The sequence below is a fragment of the Terrapene carolina genome, unplaced genomic scaffold (genome assembly GCF_002925995.2).
Source record: "Terrapene carolina triunguis isolate 2854851 unplaced genomic scaffold, T_m_triunguis-2.0 Scaffold238, whole genome shotgun sequence".
Lineage (NCBI taxonomy): Eukaryota > Metazoa > Chordata > Testudines > Emydidae > Terrapene > Terrapene triunguis.
In genome coordinates, this window is record NW_020664589.1 from 17,132,496 (window position 1) to 17,159,141 (window position 26,646).

A 26,646-nucleotide genomic window follows, 5' to 3' on the forward strand; every position below is an offset into this window, starting at 1 on the left:
TGGCAGGCCTGTAATTGCCCAGGTCATCCTGTTTGTTTTTTTTAAAAATTGGCACATTACCTATCTTACGGCCCTTTGGAGAACTGGGGAGGTTTCAGGACATATTGAAAATCATCATTAATGGTCCAGCAAGCTCCTCAGCCAGCTCTTTCAAAACTCTTGCATCAAAGAATTATCTGGACTTGCTGATTTAAAAATGTCTAACTTTAGTAGCTTCTGTTTAACATCCTGCAGAGATACTAGTGGAATGGAAGGAGTGGTATCATGACCATATGATGATACCAGGGCTTTAGAGCTGTGCTCCGGCTCCGCTCCAGCTCCAGGCAAAAACCTGTAGCTCCTCTGCTCCGGAGCTGCTCCGGGCTCCACTCTAAAGCCCTGGATGAGACTATATCGTCTGTTTTTTCACCAAATAAAGAACAGAAATATTTATTAAACTATCTTGTCTGTTTTTTTGCATTATTATTGATGATTCTACCATTTCTATCTAGTAATGGACCAATACCTTTGTCAGGATTCTTTTTGTTCCTAATATGTTTTAAATACTCCTTATTGTCCTTAATGCTGTTTGCCATATATTTATTCTTGGGTTCCTTTACTTCCCTTATCAGTTTTTTACAATTCTAACTTCTGATGTATATTCATTTCTGTCAACTTCCCTTTCCTTCCATTGGTTTATTATTATTATTATTATTATTATTAATTATTTTTTTTATAGCCGCCTTCACTTCCCCTCTGAACAAGGTCACTTTTTTAACTAGTGTGGTGTTCTTCCTTAATTGTGAGTTTTTGGGCGTCCAGTAAGATGTTCTTAAATGATTCCCAATTATCATTCACACTTTTCTGATTAAATTCTTCCTCCCAGCTGATTTGGCTCATAATTGTTTTCAGCTTTGTAATTTGGCCCTAGTAAAGCACCAAGTATATATATTGCTGGTCTGGACTTTATTCTGCACATTATAAATGTGATCAAGGAATGATCACTTGTCTCGAAGCTACCATTAATTTTAGTTCTGTGGTCACGTCCTCTTTATCTGTTAAGACAAGATCTAATAAAGAATTCCCACGTCTTGGATGCAATACTTTTTAAGTTAAGAAATTGTCATCTATAATGTTTGGAATTTCCAAGGATGTTTTAGTACTGGCAGCATGAGACCTTCAGCATATGACACTCAAATTGAAATCCCCCCTGATCATACACGTTTTTTTGCCTACAATTTATAGATAGGCACGTAAGGAGGCCATCATCCTGTTCCCTAGTGTGATTTGGTGGTCTGTAGCAGACACCAACTAATACCCCATCTTATGCTTTATCTCTTAGGACATTGGTCCATAATCATTCAACATCACTTTCTTCCGAGTTATCTGTGACTCGGAAACAGGTAATGCCATTTTTGACATAAAATGCCGCTCCCTCTCCCTTTTTGCCTACTCGATCCTTCCTAAATAGGTTATAACCATTGATTTTAACATTCCAATAGTGTGGTACATCCCACCAGGTTTCAGTAATACCAAATAGATTGAATTTATGCTCACAAATGAGCAATTCCAATTCTTTTTGTTCGTTTCAGGCTCCTAGCATTGGTGTATAGGCAATTCAGGAATTTCGTCTCTTCGTGTCCTTTGGTTCCTTGATTAATTTTGTTCTCAACATCTTGATTTTGTGATGAGTTCTTCCCTCTTTTTACCATCCCCTTTTGCTGTTAGTTTAATGACCTCCTGATTTACTCTAACCAGCCTGTCCCCAAGGAGATTTGTTTCCTTTTTATTGAGGTGGAGGCCATCCAAACTATATGGATCCCTCTCCCAACAGAAGTTAGACTAGTGTTTAACAAAACCTTCCACCACTTACCTAGCCAATGGTTCACTTCCTGAATCTTCTGCCTTTCTGCTGTTGTGGGACAGGAAGGATCTCAGAGAAGATTGCTTGGACATTTTAAGTACTTAAGTAGTAAATTAACAGAGTATTTATCCATCTTCCCTCCCTGATAGTGTGTGTGTGTGTGTGTGTGTGTGTGCATAAAGTGACACCTGGTCAATTTTAATGACTCTGAAGAAACCTTGGAGGACAACTGTAAAGAAAGTATTGTGTTTTATATGGCTTTGGTGTCTCTCTGCTGCCAGGTAAACGTGTGATGTCTGCAGTTGGATTTTGAAAGCAGATAAACACCACCTTCATTAAGCCATCCCTGCCTTGTCATTCTGTGCAGAGACATGCCTCGTCTTTCTTAGTAGGGTAAAACCTTCTGATTCATAGATCCAAGAGATTTTAGTGTCTCCAAAGGAACTGGTTTGTTCTGTGCTTTGCAAGCATATTAAGTCTTATGCTAATCCTCTAGAAACTTTTGTATACTGAAGTTACTGTGCATGCCCAAGTTATAAACTCTTGAAACGTAGTATTTAGAATGAAAGTGATGAAACAGACTTAACTACTGCAGCATAATAAATCATGAAGAGTTAATTATGCCAAGCCTGTGGAGATGTTACTTCATGATACATTGCTTGGGAGCAAACCTGAGCTGCCATATCAGAGCTTGTAAAGGCTGAATATCCAAGTATTACGTTATCCATCTGCAGCTGTTGGCATAATGTGTCCTTTGAATAAGAGGACAACATACTTCCTTAGTGTCTTGCCCAATAGTTCAGATTCCCTCCTCTTGGAGTGCTGTAATTATCGATTGCTATGTGATATTAAGGTGCCATTAGAGTAAAAAGTCAGTTGAGGTTCCATTTTCATGATATACTGCATGTCTAAATCTTGGCTCTTTTAAAATCTCACTAGGCTGTTACTTTGCAGAAATGTGCTCAGTATTGATTCAAATGACCATTCCTCAAATGTGAGATGTTAGATATTGACTATGCCATTAAAGATCTAGAAAAGTTGGAAAAAAAATCTGGTTTCAGTTGTTAGACTGATTTGTAAATAAAAATAATTTATTTTTCTGGGTCAATTTAAACATGTTGATTTTTTCCCCCCATAGGTCTTAAACATGCAGCTTGCCGATGGAGGACAAGGAGATGTCCCTGTTGATGAAACCAAACTCCACGGTAAACCTGATAAAACCTTGCGCTTTTCCCTCTGCAGTGATAATCTGGAAGGAATATCTGAAGGTGAAGGGTTACTTAAGTATTCAAAAAGTTTTGTGTGTCAGATTTTAATTCTAAAAGAAGCTTCTGTTATATACAGCATGTCATATCTGTCTTTGCAAAGGCTGTCTCATTTTCCCCTGAAAGCCTGCCTTCATGTTTGAACAAAACATGACTGTAGTTGATAAAAGGATTTTCAACTTGGTGCATGTTATTGGCATAACTGCAATCTAAATTGTCCGTAAATTTCTAGTTCACATACTGACTTTTAATCTTATTTTCATCAATTTTTTTTATATGCCAAAATGTTAGGAGCCTAGAACAACAGCTCTTTTATATGAGTATCACACACAGCAAATAGGGGTTTCCCTGGGATATTGAATAGGCTTCTACAAGCCGTTCAAATGTTCCAGGTAATATGTTATTTTATTTAACTTTCCATGATTAGTTTTTTCTCTCCTTCTTGTTTTTCAAGATAAACAAAATCAAGTTATTAGAGAAAACTAATAATTACAAAAGTTTGTATTTGAATTTTGGCTAAAAGCTAGTACACTAATATTGATGTGCTAACCATGTGTGGCAAGGTATCTGAAGATTAGTTAATGTTGTTGTGTGGCACTGCAAAGTTGTAAAGTGTTAATTACTGGAGTGCTAAGTGTTCCAGTTTCCATTTCTACAAGATAATTGAGATGTTGGTATTTAACACACTTTCTAAATAGTTCACCATATTGAGAAGAATTTTTGAGTTCCTCAGTTCAGAATTTCACATAAATTGCTAATTTGTATTGAAAATGACAGGCTTCAGCTCATTTTTTTGCAGTCTTGCTAGTAAGTTGCATCTTGTACTGTTTATGCTACGAGTTTGGAAAACAAATAGTCTGATCTGAACAAATCTAACAGGAAAATCAATTTTCATCAGGTCCTTCAAATCGCTCCAATTCTGTGTCCTCTTTGGATTTAGAAGGAGAGTCTGTGTCAGAGCTTGGTGCAGGGCCTTCTGGGAGCAATGGTGTTGAAGCCCTGCAGCTGTTAGAACATGAACAAGGTAGGTGCAGATACACAGTTCAAAGCGAGTAGACTGTTACAATTTCTCTAAGTCCATCAGTTTTAAATCTCTAAATTGGGTATGTCTGCGATGAATAAAGGGGCTTTCTACATCGTTTAATTACTTTCATACTTTTTTGAATATCTCACATTTTCATTTATTTTTTCATTAGCAAGCTATTGTTGTCCACTAAAACAATGTTAACATCATTCTTAGAACATTGACCTTATATTGTATTTTGAAATCTTAGTCACTATAATAAAATATTTTTAAATTTTTGTTTTATGATGCCTTCCTCTTCAAGAGGGAAAAGGATGATTTGAATTGTAGCAATTGGAAATGTTAGACCGTAGATATTTTTGTAGTTACCGACACTTTAACTGGAGAGGGCAAAGTGTTCCAACTGATAGGAATTCAACCTCTTCCCTTCCAGTCAGTTTTCACCATAATTTACTCACTCCTTGATGTCTGTCATTCATAGTTGTAGACAGTTATGATAGCTCTATGTTTAGCTATCATAAGTAAATCTCTAGTGTTTCTCAAATATGAGTAAAGAATGTTATCACATTGCATCTATTTGAATTTACAAATTATTGTGATTATTATTAAAGTGCTGTACAGATCCTAGTTATTTAAAACTGCATTTTACTTGACAGAATTAGTTTCCTGTCCTATAGCATATTGAAGAATTTTTGAGAGACCTTTTATTTTTACATAGCTACGACTCAGGATAATCTTGATGACAAGCTCCGTAAATTTGAAATTCGTGATATGATGGGATTGACTGATGATAGGGACATATCAGAAACTGTGAGTGAGACCTGGAGCACAGATGTCTTGGGCAGTGACTTTGATCCAAATATTGATGAAGACCGTTTGCAAGAAATTGCAGGTAACTGACAGCACATCCAACATGAAAACTACTTTAAGCTTGCTGCAAAGCAACGAGGCTTTTAATCATAGATTAGTAGGGTTGGAAGGGACCTCAGGAGGTCATCTAGTCCAACCCCCTGCTCAAAGCAGGACCAATCCCCAACTAAATCCCCAGATGGCCCCCTCAGGGATTGAACTCATAACCCTGGGTTTAGCAGGCCAATGCTCGAACCACTGAGCTATCGTTCCCCCCTGAATGAGCTCTCATTCAGTCTCTGTGTAGTTATGAAATAAATGTGTTGTTAAATCTAAGTTTCTTTGTAGGAAAACTTTAGACATCTGTCCTGCCTTTGTTATGGGTACTTTCTTCTGTTGTTCCCCCCCCGTAGATGTTGTGTGTCTTTTATAATTACTTAATACTGGACACCCAGTTTATGGTGTCTGTCTTACCAGAATCCTCTCATCTTTCCTACCTGATCCTTTCTTCCCTCTTGGTTGTGCAGGTGCAGCTGCAGAGAACATGCTTGGCAGCTTGCTGTGTTTGCCAGGTTCAGGATCTGTGCTGCTGGACCCCTGCACAGGGTCAACCATATCCGAAACCACCAGTGAAGCTTGGAGTGTGGAGGTATTGCCAAGTGATTCAGGTCAGAATCCTGCAACTCATCTTTAGTTTGGTCTTTGACATGAACTGCAAAGCATTATTTCATAAATATTTTTGGATAAGTGCTTCACTTGAAACCATCACTTTGAGAGGGAATATTACCTGCCCAAAGACCACAAGCTATTTCAGAGGGCAGGTAATAATCATAGTGGTCCTTTTTCAAACAAAGATGATTTCTTATTATTCCAAAATAAAACTATGAGAATTATGGAAGTCTTTAAGATTGACATATTGTGAATACAAATACCCATATAGCACTCAGGCTGCACAAAATAAGCCGGTTTGTAGCCATTCCCTTTGGCTGGGTAGCATGCTGTGAGGTGGGGAAAGGGTGTATGATGAGCAGTGACTAGGAGGATGGCAGATGTGCTGTGGTGTATGTCTTGTTTTTAATTCGTTTGGGTGAGTTAGGTGTAGTGCACAAAGATTTCTAATGCACAGGAGGGGCTAAGCTTTGTGACTCCATTAACCTTACCAGGATGGACAGAAGACTAAATTATAATGAGAGCAGATCTAGCATGGCTTGGTGACTGTTTGCAGTGTTCTGGAAAAACTAAGAATAAAAGGAGCACCGTAGAACTATGGGAATCTTTCTAGGCAGAATTTTTACATACACTCAATGTTTTCATGAGCATTTAATATATCATTCCATAGTCTCTGGCTAGGAAACTCAATAATTCAAATTTTGATTTTTGTTAGAGTAAAAATAGATGTAGCAAAATGCCCCTAGAGATATAAAGGACTATCTGCATTGTCTTGCCTGCAGTACAGCAAAGTAGAATTGGCTGAAATAGCTCAAATTATTTGTTGCCATTTCAGAGTACATTTCACAAAGTTAGCTAGACTCTCTTTACATTAATCTAAATCCCTACACCATCTTTTTGCATGTGAATTGTAAGAGACTATAACATCAGGCGGTAATGCATGCACACCATTTCCTGTTTAGAGGCCCCAGACCTAAAGCAGGAGGAAAGACTGCAGGAACTGGAAAGCTGTTCTGGGCTGGGCAGCACCTCTGATGACACAGATGTGAGGGAGGTCAGTTCTCGTCCCAGTACACCAGGCCTCAGCGTCGTGTCAGGTGTGTTTTTATTTTCAGGAACAAGTTTTGCTTTATTAGATGGTAACCAGTATGTTTTGCCATGTGCTTAGTTTCATCATATTTATTCTCATCCATAAAAGGATTTTTTTTGTCTGGTGCTCATACTCTGATTTCCAGAGCAGTAGTACCATGCTCTTCATCCTACTAAAAATAGAGTGAAATCCAAAGAATCTGTTGTTCAGAAGCAGAGACTTGCAATAGGGTGTTTGAATCTAAGAAATCACCTAATATTTCCTTACATCTCACTATGGACACCTGCCTTCAGCTTCTCTTCATCCCATTTTGTGTAGCATACCTCTGTAGTCTCTGTCTCTGCATCTTACTTACATTTCCTGTCATAGATTTGTGCAAATTATTTGTCTGTCTTAAGGTCCTTTATATTGCCAGTCATAGCATCAAAGCATATATATATATATATATATATATATAATATGCGTATATTAAATAGCGGAATAAGCAGATGGAACCCAAAGGTTGCAAAACCTTATACCAGGACAGATTCTAAAGTCATGGCTCTCAGAATGCCAAGCTGCCACTTCTCTTGAATTCAGTGTTAGGGAGTTGGCAGCAAGAACACCCCAGCTCATTGCAGCTGTCACAAAAAAGTTTAATGTTTTTGATTTCTGTGTCCTTTTTGTCTCAAAGACCCTCACAGATCCTTCTTTTGTTATTTGTAAGGTATTAGTGCAACCTCTGAGGATATTCCTAATAAGATCGAGGACCTTAGGTCTGAGTGTAGCTCTGACTTTGGAGGGAAAGATTCAGTGACAAGTCCTGATATGGATGAAACAGCTCATGGTAAGTAAAGCCCTTGGATAGTAAGTGAAAAATAAACTGCGTCTTAGATGAAAGCTCATCAGGAATTGTTAAACTTCTGACTGTAAAACCTTTTAACACTGTACATCCCAGCAAGAATAAGTGGGGTAAACGCTGCGTAGAAGAAAAGTTCACTTCTATTTAGAAAATGTATTTTCTGGTTTTTGAGAAACCGCTTACAATCATTCTCTCCATATTTGTTCAGCAGATGTGTTTATGCTTATGAATAGAAAGAGGAGGTGATGAAATACTGCAGAGTCTGAGATCTAAGTCTTTATTCTATCTAATTCTACGAAGTTAGGTTGACTGCTCTTTTGCACTTGAGCCCCACTCCCCTCACTGTGCTCTGTGTGGTGTGTGTGGTTTTTTTTTTTTTTTTTTTTTTTTTTTTTTACAGTTTTTATAATAATTTGACTGTTTAGTCCTGTGAGTGCTTTCAGGTGCCTTCCTGTCAGTCCATCTTGAAGTGTGTTAAGCACTTATTAACATTGTAAAAGGATCTAAATGCTGCCTATTTCATAAGCTCTGTGAATGCATTTGTATTGTGCAGCACTCTAGCTAAGAAGCAGTGAATAGTGCATGGCACATGCAGACCCACTTTCTGTATTGTTTCAGGAGCCAGTCAGTTGACTTCTCACCCTTCTCAGTCGGACTCTTTGCTTGCATTGTTTGACCCTTTGTCATCACACGAAGGTAAATTGTAAAGAATGAGCTATTCTTGTTTTTAAGATCAATACAGTAACTCCTCGCTTAATGTTGTAGGTATGTTCCTGAAAAATGCAACTTTAAGCTAAATGATGTTAAGCGAATCCAATTTCCCCTAAGAATTAATGTAAATAGGGGGGAGTTAGGTTCCAGGGAAATTATTTATATTTAAGTTATAAGTTTTAAAGTTTAAAATTTAAACAAACAATTTAATACTGTACATAGCAATGATGATTGTGAAGCTTGGTTGAGGTGGTGAAGTTAGAAGGTGGAAGAGGGTGGGATATTTCCCAGGGAATGCCTTACCGCTAAATGATGAACTATCACTCGGCTGAGCTCTCAAGGGTTAACACTTTGTTAATGTAGCCTCACGCTCTACAAGGCAGCACAAATGGAGGGAGGGGAGAGAGCATGGCAGACAGAGACAGACACCCTGTGTGTGTGTGTGTGTGTGAGAGAGAGAGAAGCATTGTCCCTTTAAGTACGCTGGCCCCACTCTGAGTACATTGCATTTTTAAATATATCAGGAAGTTGAGAGAGCAGCTGCGGCCAGCAAGCTCCCTCCATCCTGAGCCCTGTCGTATCTCCCCCCTGTTCTATGGATGGGGTAAGTGGGGGACAGGAGCAGGGGGGGAGGGGGACACCCTGACATTAGCCCCCCTCTCTCCCACTCCTGCACAGCAAGCAGGAGGCTCCCGGGAGCAGCTCCAAGGCAGAGGGCAGGAGCAGCACATGGCAGTGGGGGGAGGGACAGCTGAACTGCCGGCAATTGATAGCCTGCAGGGAGGCTGCTGCACAGGGAACTTAGGGGAGCGGGGAGCTGATAGGGGGGCTGCCAATCCACCCTGGTTTCAAGCGCCCCCCCACCAGCTAGGTGCAACGGGCTGCTCTTCCTGCAAGCAGTGGACAAAGCAGGCGGCTGCCAAACAATGTTATAAGGGAGCATTGCACAACTTTAAATGAGCATGTTCTCTAATTGATCAGCAACGTAACAACAAAACAACGTTAACAGGGACGACTTTAAGTGAGGAGTTACTGTACAACAAAGGCTGCTGTCCATTTTAGTTGGGAAAAAAATCTTATCCATTTGAGAAACGCATGTACACACATAACCACCACGGTATAATCCTAATGTTTGGTTCAATGATGTAATATTTCATTGCTTCAGGTGTATCAGCAGTGGTTAGGCCTAAAGTGCACTATGCAAGACCCGCTCATCCGCCGCCAGATCCCCCAATCTTGGAAGGAGCTATGGGAGGTAATGAGGCCAGATTACCAAATTTTGGCTCCCACATCTTAATCCCAACTGATTTGGAGGCGTTCAAACAAAGGCATTCCTACCCAGAAAGGCTGGTCCGCAGCAGGAGCTCTGACATAGTGTCATCAGTTCGGAGACCTATGAGTGACCCTGGCTGGAACAGGCGGCCTGGTAATGAAGAAAGGGAGCTTCCTACACAAACACCCAACATTGGGGCAGCTGCTTCAGTGCCTGCGCCTCAGTCCTCTTCGTCATCCCCCAGTAAAGACTCCTCTAGAGGAGAGGTAAGACATCCGTTGTGAAGCTGAACTGATTTTGTATCTTTGTTCTTTTTCTCTCATGTCATTTTTGAGTAGAAATGTGTGTCTAGTGTTGTTAGCATTAAATATATTAACTAGGGAAGCCTAGTGCAATTCTGGCACCTTCTGAAAGGCGGCGTGTAGTATGACTTATAAAAGTCAAAGCTTAAGATGTGGTGAATGGCCCAAATAGACAAGGTCTCTTTTTCAATTTGTGACCTGCTTTAGTCGTAGGACCCCCAAAATGAATCTCTAACCATAAAGTCTTGTAGTGGTAAATGCGTCAACATAATGAAAACAAACATTGCCTTTTTTTGAGAGATTTTCTTGGATTGTTGTACACCAACTTTTAGTCCAGAACAAATGGTTACACTCAAACTTACAAACACCCCTCCAAGGGAGGACTTAAACTTTCAAGAGCAGGTTAGTTTACTTTGTTGTAGTGCTGTTTTGCAGGTAATGTGATATGATCTGTTACTGGTAATCAAGAAAATATTTTTCAGTCTTCCATTTTACAAAACATGTCACTTTCCCTATAGATTGAGGAACGAAAAGATAGTGATGATGAGAAATCTGACAGGAACAAACCCTGGTGGAGAAAGCGTTTCGTTTCTGCCATGCCCAAAGGTAACAGAGTCTCACGTTTACACGTTCTTGGCGCCTTTAGAAATGCTGTACATTGCTTTCAATAAATCTGCACTTTGATAGGAAAACTTCTGTGACTAACTCTCCAGTTACTGTGAGATCATATATTAAATGGTCAGTCTGAATAGTTGACTACATGAAGGTTGCAACCAGTCCAGGCTCACAGTACTATCTGCCCTTTCTATATTGTTTTAATCTGAGATTGTTATGCTAATTACTTAACAAAATCAGGTAGTGCAGAGTCAGAGGTCTTGTAAATGATGAAATCTGGCCAGTAGCTCACAAAAGAGTCTTTGAATTTATGGGTATTGGTACCATTTTAGAAGTAAAGGAGATTAGGTATACGTTCAGTCTAAAAGATAATCTCTAGAATTTAAGACTTTGCATATGTGAGGTATTATCTAAATGTTAAATGTCACAACACCCGTGTGAAAATAGAAAAGTATTGTCCCCAGTTTGCAGAGGGGGAACTCTTCTTAGATGAATTGGACTTAAATTCAGTTGTATAAAAATATTTTGTTTTTCTACGTATTTTAGTATTTCACAGTGGATTGTGACTTTTATCAGGAACCATTAATTGGAAGTAGTTTCCAGAAACAGCTGACATCACTATAATCAGTTCATGACTCTGGATCTGTGGACATATGTCTAGAGTAAATTTGTGAAGCTAGCCAGTTTCAATTCCTAATCCAGTAAATGAAAATACTGAATTCAGAAGGCACTGTGCTTCAAGGCTTTTTGGGGGTGCTGATTGTCTAGCTTAGCTGTTAAGGACATAATTTGTAATATGATCACAATAGGCTGCCTGTTTCATCCCACAGGCTTGGGTATCATTAACTTTTGTATTTAAAGAGGACTTGTGTTACTGAGAAGCTTCAGACGTCACCTTTGCAGTTTCTTACACATCTAAATACCCTTCATGGAGACTTTATTTGATGTTAAACTTACTGTTTCTTACAGTTTCTAAATGTAGTTTGTAATTCCATGCTTTATTGTCTCCATGTATAATGTGTCTTATACAGACTTTCTGTAATTTCCAGCTCCTATACCATTTAGAAAAAAAGAAAAACAAGAAAAAGACAAAGATGACTTTGTGTCTGAGAGATTCTCAACACTTCAAGGTTTGTATATTGCCCTTGCAGCGCCTTTACTAAGCCTATGCATCCCAAATGCTCTCCTGGGACAGCCAAAACGTTACCTTTTACAGGAATGTATATACTAGTATAGAGAGAGAATTTTGAATATTAAAAATTAGCTTCCTAACTGAGGAGGTTATTGTGGTTAGTCAGTACCTGCCCTGAAGACTTAATGAGTTTTAAACTTGTTATGCAGTGTTGTTTGCACTTAGCATTGAACTCAGCACCACCTGGAGCTAATTCCTGTTATATTTTCCTCATTGTTCAGATGATCCCAATCCCAGACTAAGTGCACAGGCACAGGCTGCAGAGGATATCCTGGACAAATATAGGAATGCTATTAAGCGAACCAGCCCAAGTGAAGGAGCTATAGTAAATTATGAAAGTGCAGGTAAGAACTTTTGCAGTGCTACTGCCACAACATTAAAAAATGGGCAGCAGAAAACCTCTTGGTGATAAAGTTGAACACCCCTTAAATATTCTAGTCAAATGATAGTACTAACATCTGAACTATATTAACACTCTCTCTAGTGCAAGGAACAAGGTTGTTTCTCTTGGTTTAATTTATAATTGCATCCGCGCTGATAGTGGGAGCTAAACAATAATCTCCAAGGCCAGAACTCCTTGATTGAATCAATTGGGATTTCTCAGTGTTGTTAGTTTATGCATCTCATTAGTTTATGCATCTCATATTAGCAATTTTTTTTAGAAGAATTGGAAAACAATAAAAGGAAATTGAGACCTAAAACAGAATTATACAGTTCCTTTTAAAAGCAAATTGTACATTGCCTATTTTGAATCTTTTTAAATTTACTTTAAAATTCTATTTATTTATTTTTTTGATGGATGGATTGACCTAGGTTTCTTTTCCATATAATTAAAAAATCTTCTTGGAAATTAAAAATGAGAAAAAGCAAACAAACAATATAGTACTAGACAGTCAAGTTCCTTTCTATGAATTCTCTGTTGGAATGTTTGCTTAGAGGTAATTGGAGATGGTGAGAGTATACACGACTCTCCACGTGATGAAGCCCTGCAGAATATGTCAGCTGATGACCTCCCAGATTCTGCAAGTCAAGTAGCACAGCCGCAAGACTCTGCTTTCTCTTACAGGTAAACGTAATCTTTGTGTGTGTAACTTTGATTTTGGTGTTGGATTAAGACAAAAGCTGAAGCCATGTGGTTGATCTGCAGAGAATCATGATATATACTGTAGGTATCCTAAATTTTAATAGTGGAAAAGAATTATTCTTCTGGGGACCAGTAGTATTGTTTCTTACTGTAGACTTCCAGATATTTTGTCCAGTGTAGTTTAAAATATGTAGTTAAATGATAGGATATCCACCACTTCTACTGAGTGTATTTTTCAGGCTGTTCGTGCACACTCTCAAGAAGTTTTTCCTGATGTTCCACCTATATTTCCCTCTGCTTAGTCCCACTCTTTTCCTCCCACTCATACTTTTTAGTATGCCAAATAATTTCTCTCTCTTTCTGGGTCTCTTCTTTGTCCTTCTTTCCAGCTCCCTGATCATTTCTGTTGCTCTCTGCCAAACTTCCTCCTGTCTCTTTGGAAATTAGGGGCCCAAGAACTGAATACACCTGCCCAGGTGCAGTTGCACCACAGCTGTATAGAGAAGGACCTACACCCCTTTCCCATGATGTGATGCCTCCACAAACGCAGTCCAAAGTTGCATTGGCTTTTTGCTGCTATATCATGTTACAAGCATATGTAGCTGTATGCCCTTTTTCACCTATCATCTGTTTTATTCAGCTTTACTCCATTCTAGGTTTCTCCTTTTTGTTCTACCTCCAGTTTCTTCCAGCATTTAAACCTCCTGTGTTAAAGGGTCTCATACTTATTTTAATGAGCCTGTATAACTTTGGAGTGAAGCAGTTGGTTCCATCTGTCTCTGTGCATATACCATTTAGGATTGACACTTAAAAAAACCCCTCCCATAATTGTATACATTCATGTGGATTCGTGTTTGCTAAAGGAATTAAGATATTTAGTTTGTGTTGGGAGAAAGCACTGAAAGGTAATTCCCTAATGAAGATCCCAGACATCTGGGCTGCATGTCTAAAATAGTATAGGGTTGATGTAGAGATGTTTAAATATTATGCACTAGCTAATAAATACACAAGGTGACTGGATTGCTCAGGGGGTTGGTACCGGGATATTGTATCTATGGCTTCTAGGTCATTGCTTTGAATTCAGCCCTGCTTAATAGTAACTACTTTCAGTTACTATCAATATCTCTTCAGTAGACTACATGAGTTTTTGGTATCGGTCCAGTTATTTGTGGATTTGTGCCTACATAATTAGGGCATCCTGTATTGTAAGTTCTTTGGGGCAGGGACTGTTTTCGTATGTGCCAGCTTCAGCTTTTCCAATACAGTTCTGCAGTTTTGGTACAAACGTCTCTGGCACTTTGGAACTGAAAATGCTCTGTTGCTTATGTAGGCCAAGCTGTACACCCAATGAGAGAGAGCTGTTGCGTGTGATATCTCTAGGCAGCAGTAGCACTAGAGAGATTCTTCTGCCTGCAGCACCAAATGGGCATTGTGTGGGCCTAATTTTGTGAAAATCAGGCTTCTCTAGTTGTCCATCTTTTGCCAAAATCAGTAAGATTCTGTCTATTAATATCTAGACCGTTTCCTGAAATTCGGGAATTGATTGAATGCAGTGTTCAAAAGTTACTGGTTACAGACAAACAGAAATGCCCGTGAGTTGAATGTAGGGCCTCACTTCACTTGGCCAATTATTAGCAACCTTGACTGTCCCAGTGGCAAGGCCAAAGGTTAGTGTTCATAGTCCGAGCATTCTGGGAGGCCGCTCCAGATCAGTGTTGAGGAACATTGTCGAAGCAGCGTGATGAGGTCTGTATGCTGTGCCTGTTATGGATGGAGAATGTCAGTCTTCAGGGTTGCTAAGCTGGACACCTTTCACGAGCATGAAATTCATTGAAAAGATGTCATTAATTTTAGTTGGTAAAGATTCCGAAAGAACCAAGGTCTGGATTAAGTTTCGTGAAGTTGCATTCCAGTACTTACTGAAAGATACCTTTTCAAAAGCTAAGTGTTAAACGGGAGCATTTTGTTTGAAGAGCTGAACTAAGTGGCGTATTGTCAAAAGCATCAATGCTGTTGGCACTATTTGAAAATATTAAATCTTTACCGTCTGAGTCTGTTAAGATTGCATTAAAAAGTTTCTAAGAGATTTTTAAAGATGTAAATACTTGTCATTGCAAGTGTGTTTTAAGCAACGCTGTATTTAGAGAAAATAACACTTGTTCTCTTTAGGGATGCAAAGAAGAAACTGAGACTGGCTCTTTGTTCAGCAGATTCCATTGCCTTCCCAATGTTGTCCCATTCGACAAGAAATGGCCTACCAGATCACACCGACCCTGATGGTAAATCCTCTTACATGTACAAACCCACATTTCTCTGTTTGACGTTGTTTTTCCTACTCCTACCCTCATCTTCATATTTTCTTTCATGCTTCTCCCACGCATGGGACAACCTGACAAATCCCAGTTTCCAGTGTGTTGTAACCAGGTACTTTGGCAAAGTTGTACTGTAACGTAGTGTAGGCAGAACCTGAGTATCCCAGGGAATAGCCTCCTGTTAAAACATTGTAAAATGGAGCTGCAGAGAAACTGTAGGAAATTGAGAGAGGATGCACTAGATGAGTTAGTGTCTTTTCAGATTAACTCAGCTTTTTGCTTAAGGAAAGTGTGCGTACTGCACATGTATGTAATATATGTATGTTCAGTTCTAAGTTTTTTACTTTCAGATTTTCCTTTATTTATCCCTTATCTAGGGCATTTAAAGGCCCTTCTTAAATAATTGTGGCAAATGAATATCAAAATAACACGAGTGGTGGATATTGCTTAACATACATCAGTGTAATGGTTTGAAAGTATTATGTGCACCAGCTTTTCCATGCAGCTCTCTCAGATAAAAGCACTCTTTCACCTGTTTTCTGTCTGTGGGAAAATCCATGTAGGCAGTAATACTAATTCTGTCATGTTTTTGGTCAGATAATGAAATTGTGTGCTTCCTGAAAGTTCAGTTAGCTGAAGCTATTAACCTACAAGATAAGAATTTGATGGCCCAACTGCAGGAGACAATGCGCTGTGTAAGCCGCTTTGATAACCGAACATGTCGAAAGCTACTGGCTTCCATTGCAGAGGATTATAGGTAATTTGTTTTGTGTATCATTATTAAGCAGTTGCCATGTGCAGGTTTTTATCCATTAGCAGATTGGAAGTGTCCAACTTGGCTTAGCAAAAGACAACTTTTGACATCTCCACTTTCCCACCAAATGCTAAAATTCTCTCTCCTTTCTGGGAATGAACCATAAAAGGCTTGAATCTTAAATCAGCCCAACTAGTAACACACTCCAGTAAGAGAATGTTGTTAGGCCAGTCTGAGTGTGCTGCTCTGCACTGGCACACAGGAGACCTGCATTTCGATTCTGTTGCAGTCTCTCACTTCTTGGAGTGGGGGGGCTGTGGAGTCAGCGAGCCAGCATTGGAATTTGGATAGTTGTGTCTTACTGCATAGGCTGAGGCGCTAAACAGAAGGTTGTACAATAGCTTGAATTCAGGACTTGTTATTCTATAAAACCTAGGAGAGTTGAAGACTCCTCTCATGCCTTTCTGTAACCAGCTTTAGGTAGCGAGTGTCCTACTTCTGTCTTTATTGTGGAATCCCTAATGAGAAAAGCATTTTTAATTTTAGGAAAAGGGCTCCATATATTGCTTATTTAACTCGATGTCGCCAAGGTCTGCAGACCACACAAGCCCATCTGGAAAGGCTCCTGCAGAGGGTATTACGTGATAAGGAAGTGGCCAACAGATATTTCACCACAGTTTGTGTGAGGTTACTTCTGGAAAGCAAAGAAAAAAAGATAAGGGAATTCATTCAAGGTAATTTAATGTAGAGTGTGGGTCATCTGTACCTTTTTGTGTTCAGTATTTTAAAAATAAATAGACTGTGCCTCAAGTTAGACTCCTAGAATAGATTTGTTTACTGGTTGAAACCAAGTCTGACTGTGTCTCAGAGGATACAGGGAACAGTTGGTGTTTGGAAAGCTGTATTATGCTTATACATGGGATTCATCTTGGCACAGGGTACCTCAGTCTAGAGAACTACTGCCTTAAAATAACTGCTTTTAAAAATCTATCCATATACAGAATCTGAAAGTAATCCAAGCAGAGAAACTTAGAGGAAACCAGCAGTGCACAGTCACTCCATGGTTTGGGCTTTGCTGTGCAGCAGCTTCATAAACATTGTCACTGGGCAGAAAGGAGAAATTTGGTCCTGAAGGAATGTCTGAGCTGCTAGGCTGGAGAGAAGAACTAGTAACTGGCTGCAGGGAGGTGGAATTGATAGCTGTGCTTCCTAAGTGGGAGGAACCAAGAGAGATGGCCAGTGGTCCTGTTACCCATTGCATTACCCTGGCTGCATTGCATGCCCTGTATTTTAGTATATGTTTTGTTACATTAATATGACTATAGCAACAATGCACATTTAATCAAATACAAGACTGGAAAATGGTACACATGGGCTTTCTTAATCTCCTCCCTTCCTAGTGATGATGTCTGGCAGCCTTAATGATATTGGTCCCTATTGGTGACCTTTACAGTAATTACACTTAGTACTTTTCCTCTTCCTAGTGCCCAGTGAGGGAGGCAGAAAAGTATCTGTGTTTGGGGGAGAAGGGGTGAGTCATGAGAATTAGGTAACTTGCAAACGGCCTCAAATGAAGTGAGTAGTGCAGTGCCAAGCAGAGTGCTTAGACCACACAGTCTGCAAAATGTATCCTCTACTTTTTTTCTAATTTCTTCATCAGAATGACCATGTTCCTCCCCATACTCCGTCACCAACCCCCCCACCCACAAAGCTACAAACAAGAACCCTTACCACCATTGACCACTTTCTGGAAGTGCCATAGAAACTGCTTTCATTTGCCTTTTTAGTTGAATTTCCTCCTTTCGCGTTGTATTCAGATTTCCAGAAACTCACTGCAGCAGACGATAAAACAGCCCAAGTAGAAGACTTTCTTCAGTTTTTATATGGGGCCATGGCCCAGGATGTCATCTGGCAGAATGCCAGTGAAGAGCAGCTCCAGGACGCACAGCTTGCCATTGAACGCAGTGTGATGAATCGCATTTTCAAACTCTCATTCTACCCTAATCAGGATGGAGACATTTTGCGTGACCAGTAAGTGAACAAGCTTAGCTGTACCTGAGTTATCTCGCAGTGTGTAGAGAAAGAAGCACTGCTCTTTCCAGGAAACAAACTTGAGTGCCTAGGCAGATAAGCCAGCCTTACCACACAACCTCTTTGCTTTGCCTTAATTAATTGTTTACATTAAATAGGGTTTCTGTATATGAGAGAGAAACTATTTTAGGTTTTTACTTTAGCATCCTATGCAAAGATCTGCAGTCGCAGCAAGCTACTAAAACAAGAGGAAAATAATCCTAACTGTATGATGTAGGAACTAGATGATAAACCCTATAGTTTTGTGTTCCACGGTGGATAATTAAAACCTTTTTAAGGGCACACACCCTCCATTTACAGTTTTAGTGCAGTTGGCCATGTGCCTCCTGGGTCTTTCATCTTCCTTAGGGCACCAGGTTTTTGACGGCTGCAGCCAGCATGGTATTGGATTTGGTGTACCATAAGACAAATCCCGCTGTTAGTGAGGCCAATGCAAACTGACCATGGTTAGTATTTGTACATGGTGTTCCAGTTGCTCACTCTTATGTCTGCAGTGTATTGTTCAGATAGGTCTAATTTATAAACTCATCTTATTGCCTGGGAAATCCAAAAGGGGGTTTTGCCTCTTCTATGAAAACTACATTTGGTCTCTTGAGGTGGCCGGCTCTCTCCTTTTCTCACTTCACTTTTGTTGCCCCTCTTTTTCAGGGTCCTTCATGAGCATATCCAAAGGTTGTCTAAGGTAGTGACTGCAAACCACCGAGCACTTCAGATTCCAGAGGTAACAACTGCTTCTTCCCTCTATTTTTGTATTTAAAATTAGAGGAAATAATAGCACTTCTCTTCCTAAAGCAGGAGACGTAGCTGTACAATTTACTCCTTGTCCTTGGGTGATACTGTTTGTTATACTCCACTGATGAAACACAAGTTTGAAGGTGTATTTAATATTAGTCAGTGCACAAGTGACAAATGGTAAACTAATATGGAGGGTCCTTCATTTAAAAAAATGCCACTAACAATATCCAACCCACCTGAACTGACAAGCAGTAACTCTGTAAAAACACCTTTTTTTTTTTTTTTTTTTTTTTAAAAAAAGGAGTGGCTTAGCTAAAGGGCTCAAGACTCATGTACATCATTGTTGTGGTTTATATTCACCAGGTAAACTAAAATCTTGTAGTATTACCTAAGTTGGAAAGTACTTCTAGTAATCTATATCCCCGCATCGAGGCAGGGATAATTCTATTATTCCCAAGCAATCCCTGATGGACAGATATCCAGTCCAACCGTCCACTCTGAAGCCTAGAATGTCTGTTGAGTCAGTGTGAAGCAATGGAAATAGCTACAAATGGATGAGAGCTAATTTTGTTTAGAATATCACCAGCTTCAATCATCACTGGGACTTGCATTTTGTTACCATCTAATTTTTTAGTTCTCAGCTATTTTCAGCTTTTTTACACACATGACTTTAAGAATTATACCTGTGCGACGGCACAGGATTTCAGCAACTAGTCCTAGCATAATGGTTTTTAACCTGGATAATACTTCACCCTTTATGCAGCATGTTTCTTCCTCAAATTGCTTTACAACAGTAAATCCTCACAGCGCCCCCATGCAGGAGGGAGGAAGGAACTTATTATCCCTATAATACAGGTAGGGAGATGGAAACAAAATGAGGTTAAGTGAGTAGTCCAGTGTCACAGGAAAAAGTCCATGTCAGAGGCAGGTCTAGAACTCATGCATTCCTGGCTTCCAGTTCAGTTCTTGGTCTGCACCTCTGAACAGGTGAGGGTCAGTAAATCATTTTATATGGAAGCTAGGACCTTATGTCTCGGTCTTCTTCTGAAACACTGTCTTGGGGAAAATCAATAAAAGAACAAGCTGATTGTGTGCTAATTGCACCATTAATATTACTTCCCTTCAGTGTTGTTTATACACAGAATGAGGGAGGCTTCCTGATGAGGTGTACTGTATCGATTTTGTCCCTTAATTTCCCATTCCTCGGTGTGCTGCTCCCACCTTTTAAGTCTCCAGTATTAGAGTGCACTGCAGAACATCCTTAATCGCTTGGACTGACTAGAATTGGAAATGTTTTTCTTCTCTTTAGGTGTATCTCCGGGAGGCACCATGGCCATCTGCACAGTCCGAAATCCGCACAATCAGCGCTTACAAAACCCCACGGGACAAAGTGCAGTGTATTCTGCGAATGTGTTCAACCATCATGAACCTGCTGAGTTTGGCCAATGAAGATTCAGTCCCTGGGGCGGATGACTTTGTTCCTGTTTTGGTGTTTGTTCTGATAAAGGTGAGACTTCTAGCAGAGAACATAAGATACTTTATAGATAGATATAGGTATGTTTCCTTTAATTCTTGTGGTAAACCATCAAATCCTCTGAAGAGATGTTATGCATTCTATTGACTGTATATCTGATTTAAAGTGCAGACTTCATCTCTATTGCACAACTTGAACCAGAAAGTTAGTCACAGATGAGACATTGTTCTGATTATATGCAAATCTGGGAGTCAATCAGCTGGAGTGCCGTGCCTCAGCATTTGCCTGTGGCTCAGTTGGTACTGAGAACAGCCTTGCCTAAGGCCAGGTTCCTCATTAGAACTCTGACTTACTCGCATTTGCTGACTCAAAAGAACTAGGAATTGGAGGCTGCTTTCTCCTGTGTGAGCTGATAAAATCATAGTCCTTTGTACCAGTGGAAGTCACAGGTGACTGGAGGGAATTTTAAAGATCCTGGGACTCTTTCTGGAGAGAATAAGTGTTAACCTTAGTGCGTTGGCCAGCATTCCTCCTTAGCAAAGCCAGTTCTTGCATACGGTGCTCAAGGAGCTGCTTCTGTGTGTGGAATGGTGTCTGTATTTGTCTGCACAGTCACTGCCCTACCAGTATGTAATAATCAAAACCTAGGCTGAGGGGTGCTTATATACATAACATTCCATTTCTGTTCTATTATATTTGTAACACTTCTCTTTAAAACGTCGGTCTCAAACTTAATTGTGGCATTTACCTTTTCTTTTTCACCCCCAGGCAAACCCACCCTGCTTGTTGTCCACTGTTCAGTACATTAGTAGCTTCTATGCTAACTGTTTAACTGGAGAAGAATCTTACTGGTGGATGCAGTTCACAGCAGCAGTTGAATTTATTAAAACCATTGATGATCGTAAGTGACCCAAAAGGGCACCTATGTAGACAGACTGTTAGCAGCAAAGAGCCTGTAAGAATGTATATCGACTGTTTCAAAGGCTGAAGAAATACTTTCCTTGTATAATATTGTACAGAGTGGAAGCGTTTAAAAAAAAAAATTTAACTAATCAGATTAATTAATTTAACAGGTTTTCTTTCCTCTCTGTTTTGGTTGCATCTTTCCCCCCTTTAGGGATTAGCACGGGAAAAAGGGACCACATTTTTCAGGTATTGTGGATTCTCAAAATCGTTTAGGAAACTCTGCTGTCACTGCCCCTTTCACACACACTATTTTTCCCCTAGACTTCTGTTGATGTAAATTCATTCATTTTCTTTGTTTCCAACCAAAAAGATCATGGCAAGCACTTTTAAGAACCTTTCTAGCTTAATACACCTTTTGTAAGAAAACACCAGCTGCACTGAAAGTTTGTAGCAGTTGACATAATTATAAATTGTACTTCACCTATGGTAAAATTAAAACCTGGGGACAATGTAAATATATTATATAATATTTAATAAACTGCAGTCATCTTTGGACTCATTATCCTTCCAACCAGCAAACAAGCAGTTTCTCTCTCCTACAGCAGGTTGTGACATACTGTATTGGGTAATGAGATGACTTCCTCAATAGAATAAGTTTAAAAAGGGCAAACCTAAATATTTATTAAAATTTAATAAAGTTTACAGAACTTTCTGAAACTGGAATTTACAATTCACAGGGCTCTCACTCGAAAGTTTAAAATTTTTGGCTCGGGAATTAGAGCATTTTAAATAAATAGTTTGGATTTATAGCAGAGAGGGGCTGTAAGTTTCAATGGAGAAGTTCTAATATAAAAAGGAATAGTATATACCTTATTGTAATATTTTTCATCTGAAATACTGTGTATACTGTACAAACCCCAAACAGAATTCCTTACAGAACCTGAAACTGTAATATATATTTTGATTATTCACATTAAATACACATGCCAGGGGTTTCAGTGAATGTTTTTTTACTATGTGTTCTTTGTATTGTCTTCTCTAGCAGTGCAGGTTTTACTATTCATATAAAATATTTTAAAGTACCACGTTGTCCTTTATAAAACACATCATGAAATCAGTTCAGGGAATCTTTGCAAATGTCTCTCACCCCTCTCCCATTTGAAACTGACAATTATGAGAAGAGCAGGTGCACTTCCTTGACCAGCAAAATGATAGAGTTCCCAGAGCTGGCCCAAGCCATTTCTTATATGCCTGTGAGTGGTCACTGGCCTTTGTTCTTGTAGATCTATCTAAAAAAGGATGGCGATCAATTTCTTTTGTAAAAGGCACACTGCTTAACCCCTTGATGCTGGCATTACTCCTCGCTCTCTCCTCTTCCTCCCAGTGCACATCACTTTGCTGGCAGTGAGGTGAGCCAGATGTGCTGGCTTTGAGCGGTAAAAGAAATGACATAATCTGCATCCCTTCTTTAAATAGAAGAACAGTTTATATTTCTAAACACTACTTAAAAATGGGTTGAAGATTTTTTGAGTACTTGAAAAGGCCAACATACCACATGTTAGAAGCCACGTGAGTTGTTTAAAAAGGGAATCCATAAAAATCTAAGTAACTATTACTTCTGAGAGTCATTAACTGAAATTAGAACAATCTATGTACAGTATTAAGTGATTGAGATGTGATTGTGTTACCCATCTAGGCATAATTCAGTGAAAGAAACCTTTGTTTTCAAGGACTTAATCATTAATGTGTAATTCAATATATCATTTTTATCATGTTAAATAAATCATGGGGAATCAAGTGAGATGGTATTTTTTTGTTTTAAGTTTTGTTTATAGTCTTTCTCCGCTATTATAGACTTACAGGGTACAGCAATACTTTCTAGTAGCAATGGAGTTGCTGTAGTCTGCTTTACTGTGATCTTGAGTCTGAATGGCATTGTAATACTCTAGTTGTTTAGCCGTCATGGTTTTTTGGTGCTAATGTATAGTATTCACAGCCCTAACCAATAACATTCAGCAGCGAAGCACAATACTGCCCTTTAAGAGAGAGCCAGAATTACATCTAAAAGCAACGTACATTTGTTATGCCACAATTCAGAAGTGTTCTATTGTGTTAAATTATCACTGAGAATTTGCTGCGTTGATATCAAACTACTGACGTACACTTAATTCTGCAATTTTTGGTTTTAGTGACGGAGAATATTTCGTCTCTAAAACCTGTCTTATTCTAAATTGTTTTCTTATATTTAACATTTGGCACAAAGCTCTCTAAGGGGGAGCAAATGATAGTCAATGATTATCATGCATTTTACCTTTTTATTATGAGCAGTCTGGACACAAAGGAGTTGATCTATGATTCTGTGATCAGCTTGATCAGGTCTTCAGGATTTATTCTCTTTACTGGAAAGTTTTTTCTCCTGGCAAAAACCATTTTCTTCACATTTGTATCACTTTGCTGCTTTTCTGTATAGAAAAGTTACTGAAGAACTTGAACAATTTTTTAAATAAAATTATTTTAAAAATGGTAAATATTTGTATAAGCCCCAATATAGGTAAGAATCTTCACAGCAGAATGGTCCTTTGCTTCTTTTTTAACCTGCTATAAAAGCCTTTTATACACTGTTATAAATGTAGTAAAAGAATTAGGCTTTCCAAAGAATTAGGCATCTTATTGTAATGTGTGTGTCTATTTTTTCCTGGTGTCCTGATTTTGTTTTAAAATGTTAAATTATATGTACAGGAAGATGACTTTACGTTTTCTGTTGTGCAATAGTAAGAAAATAAAGATGGAAAGCACATTAAGGACCAAACAGTAAAAGAACTGTTTTGCCAAAAGGCTCCAGCCAGCCATGCGCACACACATTGCATTGAATCAGTACTCAGAACTTTAGTGCTTGCTGTTAGAATTACTTCAGCCACTTAACAGTGAACTGAAAAATGTTTTGGGAGGTGGGGAGTGGGTTATTAATAGCAGATCATATATGCAGACTCAAGGCCCAATTATTGAAGTTCAGGGTGCTGCCTGTAGGAGTAAGGAGTACTCACCTGTCTGTGATTTCATATGATTGGGCACATACATGTTACGAAGGCATTCTTTTCCTTTCTTGGCATGGGGAGCAGGAGGGAAGAGGCTTGGCTCTTTCATCTGCCGGGGAATCCCCTTTTACTTCTAACCCCTGACTTTTCTTTTTAAAGCTTGTTCTTCAAGAAGAATTGCAATGCATGGCCTTTTTTTGGTACTGCCAAATACTGAATGTAACTGCCATACATGTTAGGAAGAAGCCACAAACACAGTCCTCTTTCCTGTCGGTGAGTTTGTGGTGAGCACCGAGTGTTGGATCAGATTTAGTGTGAAAATGTTGATGTTCTATTAAGCCAAATTCTAGCAGAAATTTGCGATTTCGTTGCTATGTTAATGCTGAATAGTTTGTCGAGGGAAATTAGTAGACTAAGAAAGGGGAAGCAGTCAAGAGCAGTCCCGCTTCTCAAAGCTGCATGAAAGTGAAGCATATTTGTCTAAAGTCTAGTAATTTATGTGGCATATATATATTTTTATATATATAAAGCAGCCTTAGGCTAGCTGTCAAGTATCAGGGGGTAGCCGTGTTAGTCTGTATCTACAAAGACAACAAGGAGTCTGGTGGCACCTTAAAGACTAACAGATTTATTTGGGCATAAGCTTTCGTGGGTAAAAACCTCACTTCTTCGGATGCCCAAATAAATCTGTTAGTCTTTAAGGTGCCACCAGACTCCTTGTTGTCTTAGGCTAGCTGTGTGGCAGGAGAACCTGGAGCAGCAGAAAAAAGAGTGGCCTGTAGGAAGGGGAAAGTACTCCTTCTATTTGGGTAACAGCTGATAGCTTGGTTGAGCCTGTACTACTTGAGAATTAATTGCTGAGTTACTATTGTGTGTTCTGTACCTTTAATTGTGCTTCACCTCTATTTAAAAGCTTTGTACTGCCTCTCTTGAAACTGGTAAAGCCTTTAACATTTTAAATTAATGAGCTTGCACAATCTTGTATACAGGAAACCCATCTTGTCTCTACTGTGATTATTAATGTATTATATCATTCTGTAAAAACTGATTAAAAAGGAGAGCAGTTTAACTGTGACTGGGTTTCACGTCTCTGCATTGTAACATTCATGTCATGTTCTGTATATTCAGCAATGGCACTGAAGCCAGCATTGCAAGCTTATTTTATTGTAATATATACAACTTTGTTTCCACTAATTTTTGCACTTTGTTTTCAATTCAGCACTGTTCTGACGTGTTGCATCTGTAGACTCCTCCCATCTATGCACATGTACAGCTCAAAGGATGTGGTGTGCGGAAGAGCAGAAAGGCAACAAGACCCCAGTGGCAGGATAAGGAGCTTTCCACTTCTAGGGCACTGGTTAATAGTGATGGTAGTTACCAAGTGGCCAGTTGGTGGCATGTGGGAAATGAGTTTGGGGACTTGCACTGCAGTGTGATGGACAGATTTCTGCATCACTGTTTGTACAGTCTGAGCACAGTATTGCATTCCAAGTCTCACAAAGTCCACCATCACTACTGAAGCTAATTGGCCCTGTTGCCAGTCTCAACATGGAGCAAAAGATCAGCTACGTTTGTAGTGAAGTCATTTCTAGCCCTGTGCAGGTGGTGGCTCCAGGACAGGGCTCTATAACCTGGGCAGGACACTGGAGGAAGAGCTCTGTGGCTTGCTGCCTGTACTGTACCTGATCCGTGGATAGAAGAGTTCATTCACCATGGCTGTCAAGTCCATAGCACTAAAGTCACTTAAGTTTTTCTTCCCTTTTTAAAAAAAGTCTCCTATTGAAAACTGAAGACCATAACAAATGGTTCAGATTAACATGCTGCTGCCTAAAAGATGAATGGACAGACTATTTTAAACAGGTTAATCTACTAGTAATCTCATTTAACATTATCTGGCAGTTAAAGGGTAGACTTTGCTAGGCTCTGTCCTCCATTTAATTTGGCTAGCAGAGTGGAATAAATTTGGCAACAGCCCAACAGCAGATCTTATACAGCAAGAATCCTGCAGCTCTTACGGATCATGAGACAGTGCTGTGGTTTGCAGCTGAAAACATGTACATGGTAGTATTTTGGGATGGGAAAGCAATTCAATACCATCCAATGACCTCTCTTGTCTAGTGTTTGAACAGCATCTACCTTGGCTGAATGTAAAAGTTTAGTAGTAATTGTTTTTTTCCCCTCAGTCCATCTGGCCTCATTCCACTTTGATCTGTTCAAAAGCAGCAATATGTAAAATTAAGCTGTCACACATAATGTATATTTGTAACTGAAAAGCTTCTTTCAACATGCACAGTCACGATAGGGTTAGGAGAAAACCATCTGTGTTTCAGTCCATTTCAGAGAACATTTTCCCAGCAATACAATTTAACGTCAAAAGTGAAGTCCTTAGCTTAAATGTGCTTCTGAAAAGACAGTTCAGCAGGAGTTAATTTTGTTCACATTTTGTCCACTTACAGCAGCCTCAGTAAGGGATCTGGTTTCATAAAGCCTTTATTAACAAAAATGAAATTCACAACACATCCTCCTGTCAGAACAGAAAGGAGTAGGGAATACTTAGCACTGCATTTCTCCAGCATTTTTC

The 26,646-nt window shown here is 39.3% G+C and overlaps 1 protein-coding gene across 2 annotated transcripts in view; it reads left to right on the top strand.

Moving 5' to 3' along the window:
* GAPVD1 (GTPase activating protein and VPS9 domains 1) overlaps positions 1 to 22,105 on the top strand; it is a 65,431-nt gene extending 43,326 nt beyond the window's left edge. Inside the window, exons 8-26 of one of the 2 annotated variants that reach the window (XM_026657241.2) lie at positions 2,982 to 3,111; positions 4,007 to 4,132; positions 4,851 to 5,024; positions 5,509 to 5,649; positions 6,613 to 6,747; positions 7,447 to 7,566; positions 8,200 to 8,277; positions 9,458 to 9,831; positions 10,386 to 10,473; positions 11,532 to 11,612; positions 11,896 to 12,018; positions 12,611 to 12,740; positions 14,928 to 15,037; positions 15,668 to 15,827; positions 16,371 to 16,558; positions 17,642 to 17,855; positions 18,564 to 18,636; positions 19,960 to 20,157; positions 20,893 to 22,105. In XM_026657241.2, the coding sequence (XP_026513026.1) occupies positions 2,982 to 3,111; positions 4,007 to 4,132; positions 4,851 to 5,024; positions 5,509 to 5,649; positions 6,613 to 6,747; positions 7,447 to 7,566; positions 8,200 to 8,277; positions 9,458 to 9,831; positions 10,386 to 10,473; positions 11,532 to 11,612; positions 11,896 to 12,018; positions 12,611 to 12,740; positions 14,928 to 15,037; positions 15,668 to 15,827; positions 16,371 to 16,558; positions 17,642 to 17,855; positions 18,564 to 18,636; positions 19,960 to 20,157; positions 20,893 to 21,033 (2,784 nt within the window). In that variant the 3' untranslated portion in view covers positions 21,034 to 22,105. The remainder of the gene's footprint in view (positions 1 to 2,981; positions 3,112 to 4,006; positions 4,133 to 4,850; positions 5,025 to 5,508; positions 5,650 to 6,612; positions 6,748 to 7,446; positions 7,567 to 8,199; positions 8,278 to 9,457; positions 9,832 to 10,385; positions 10,474 to 11,531; positions 11,613 to 11,895; positions 12,019 to 12,610; positions 12,741 to 14,927; positions 15,038 to 15,667; positions 15,828 to 16,370; positions 16,559 to 17,641; positions 17,856 to 18,563; positions 18,637 to 19,959; positions 20,158 to 20,892) is intronic. The other variant, XM_026657242.2, reaches the window with a different exon arrangement.
* The last annotated feature ends 4,541 nt before the right edge of the window (positions 22,106 to 26,646 follow it).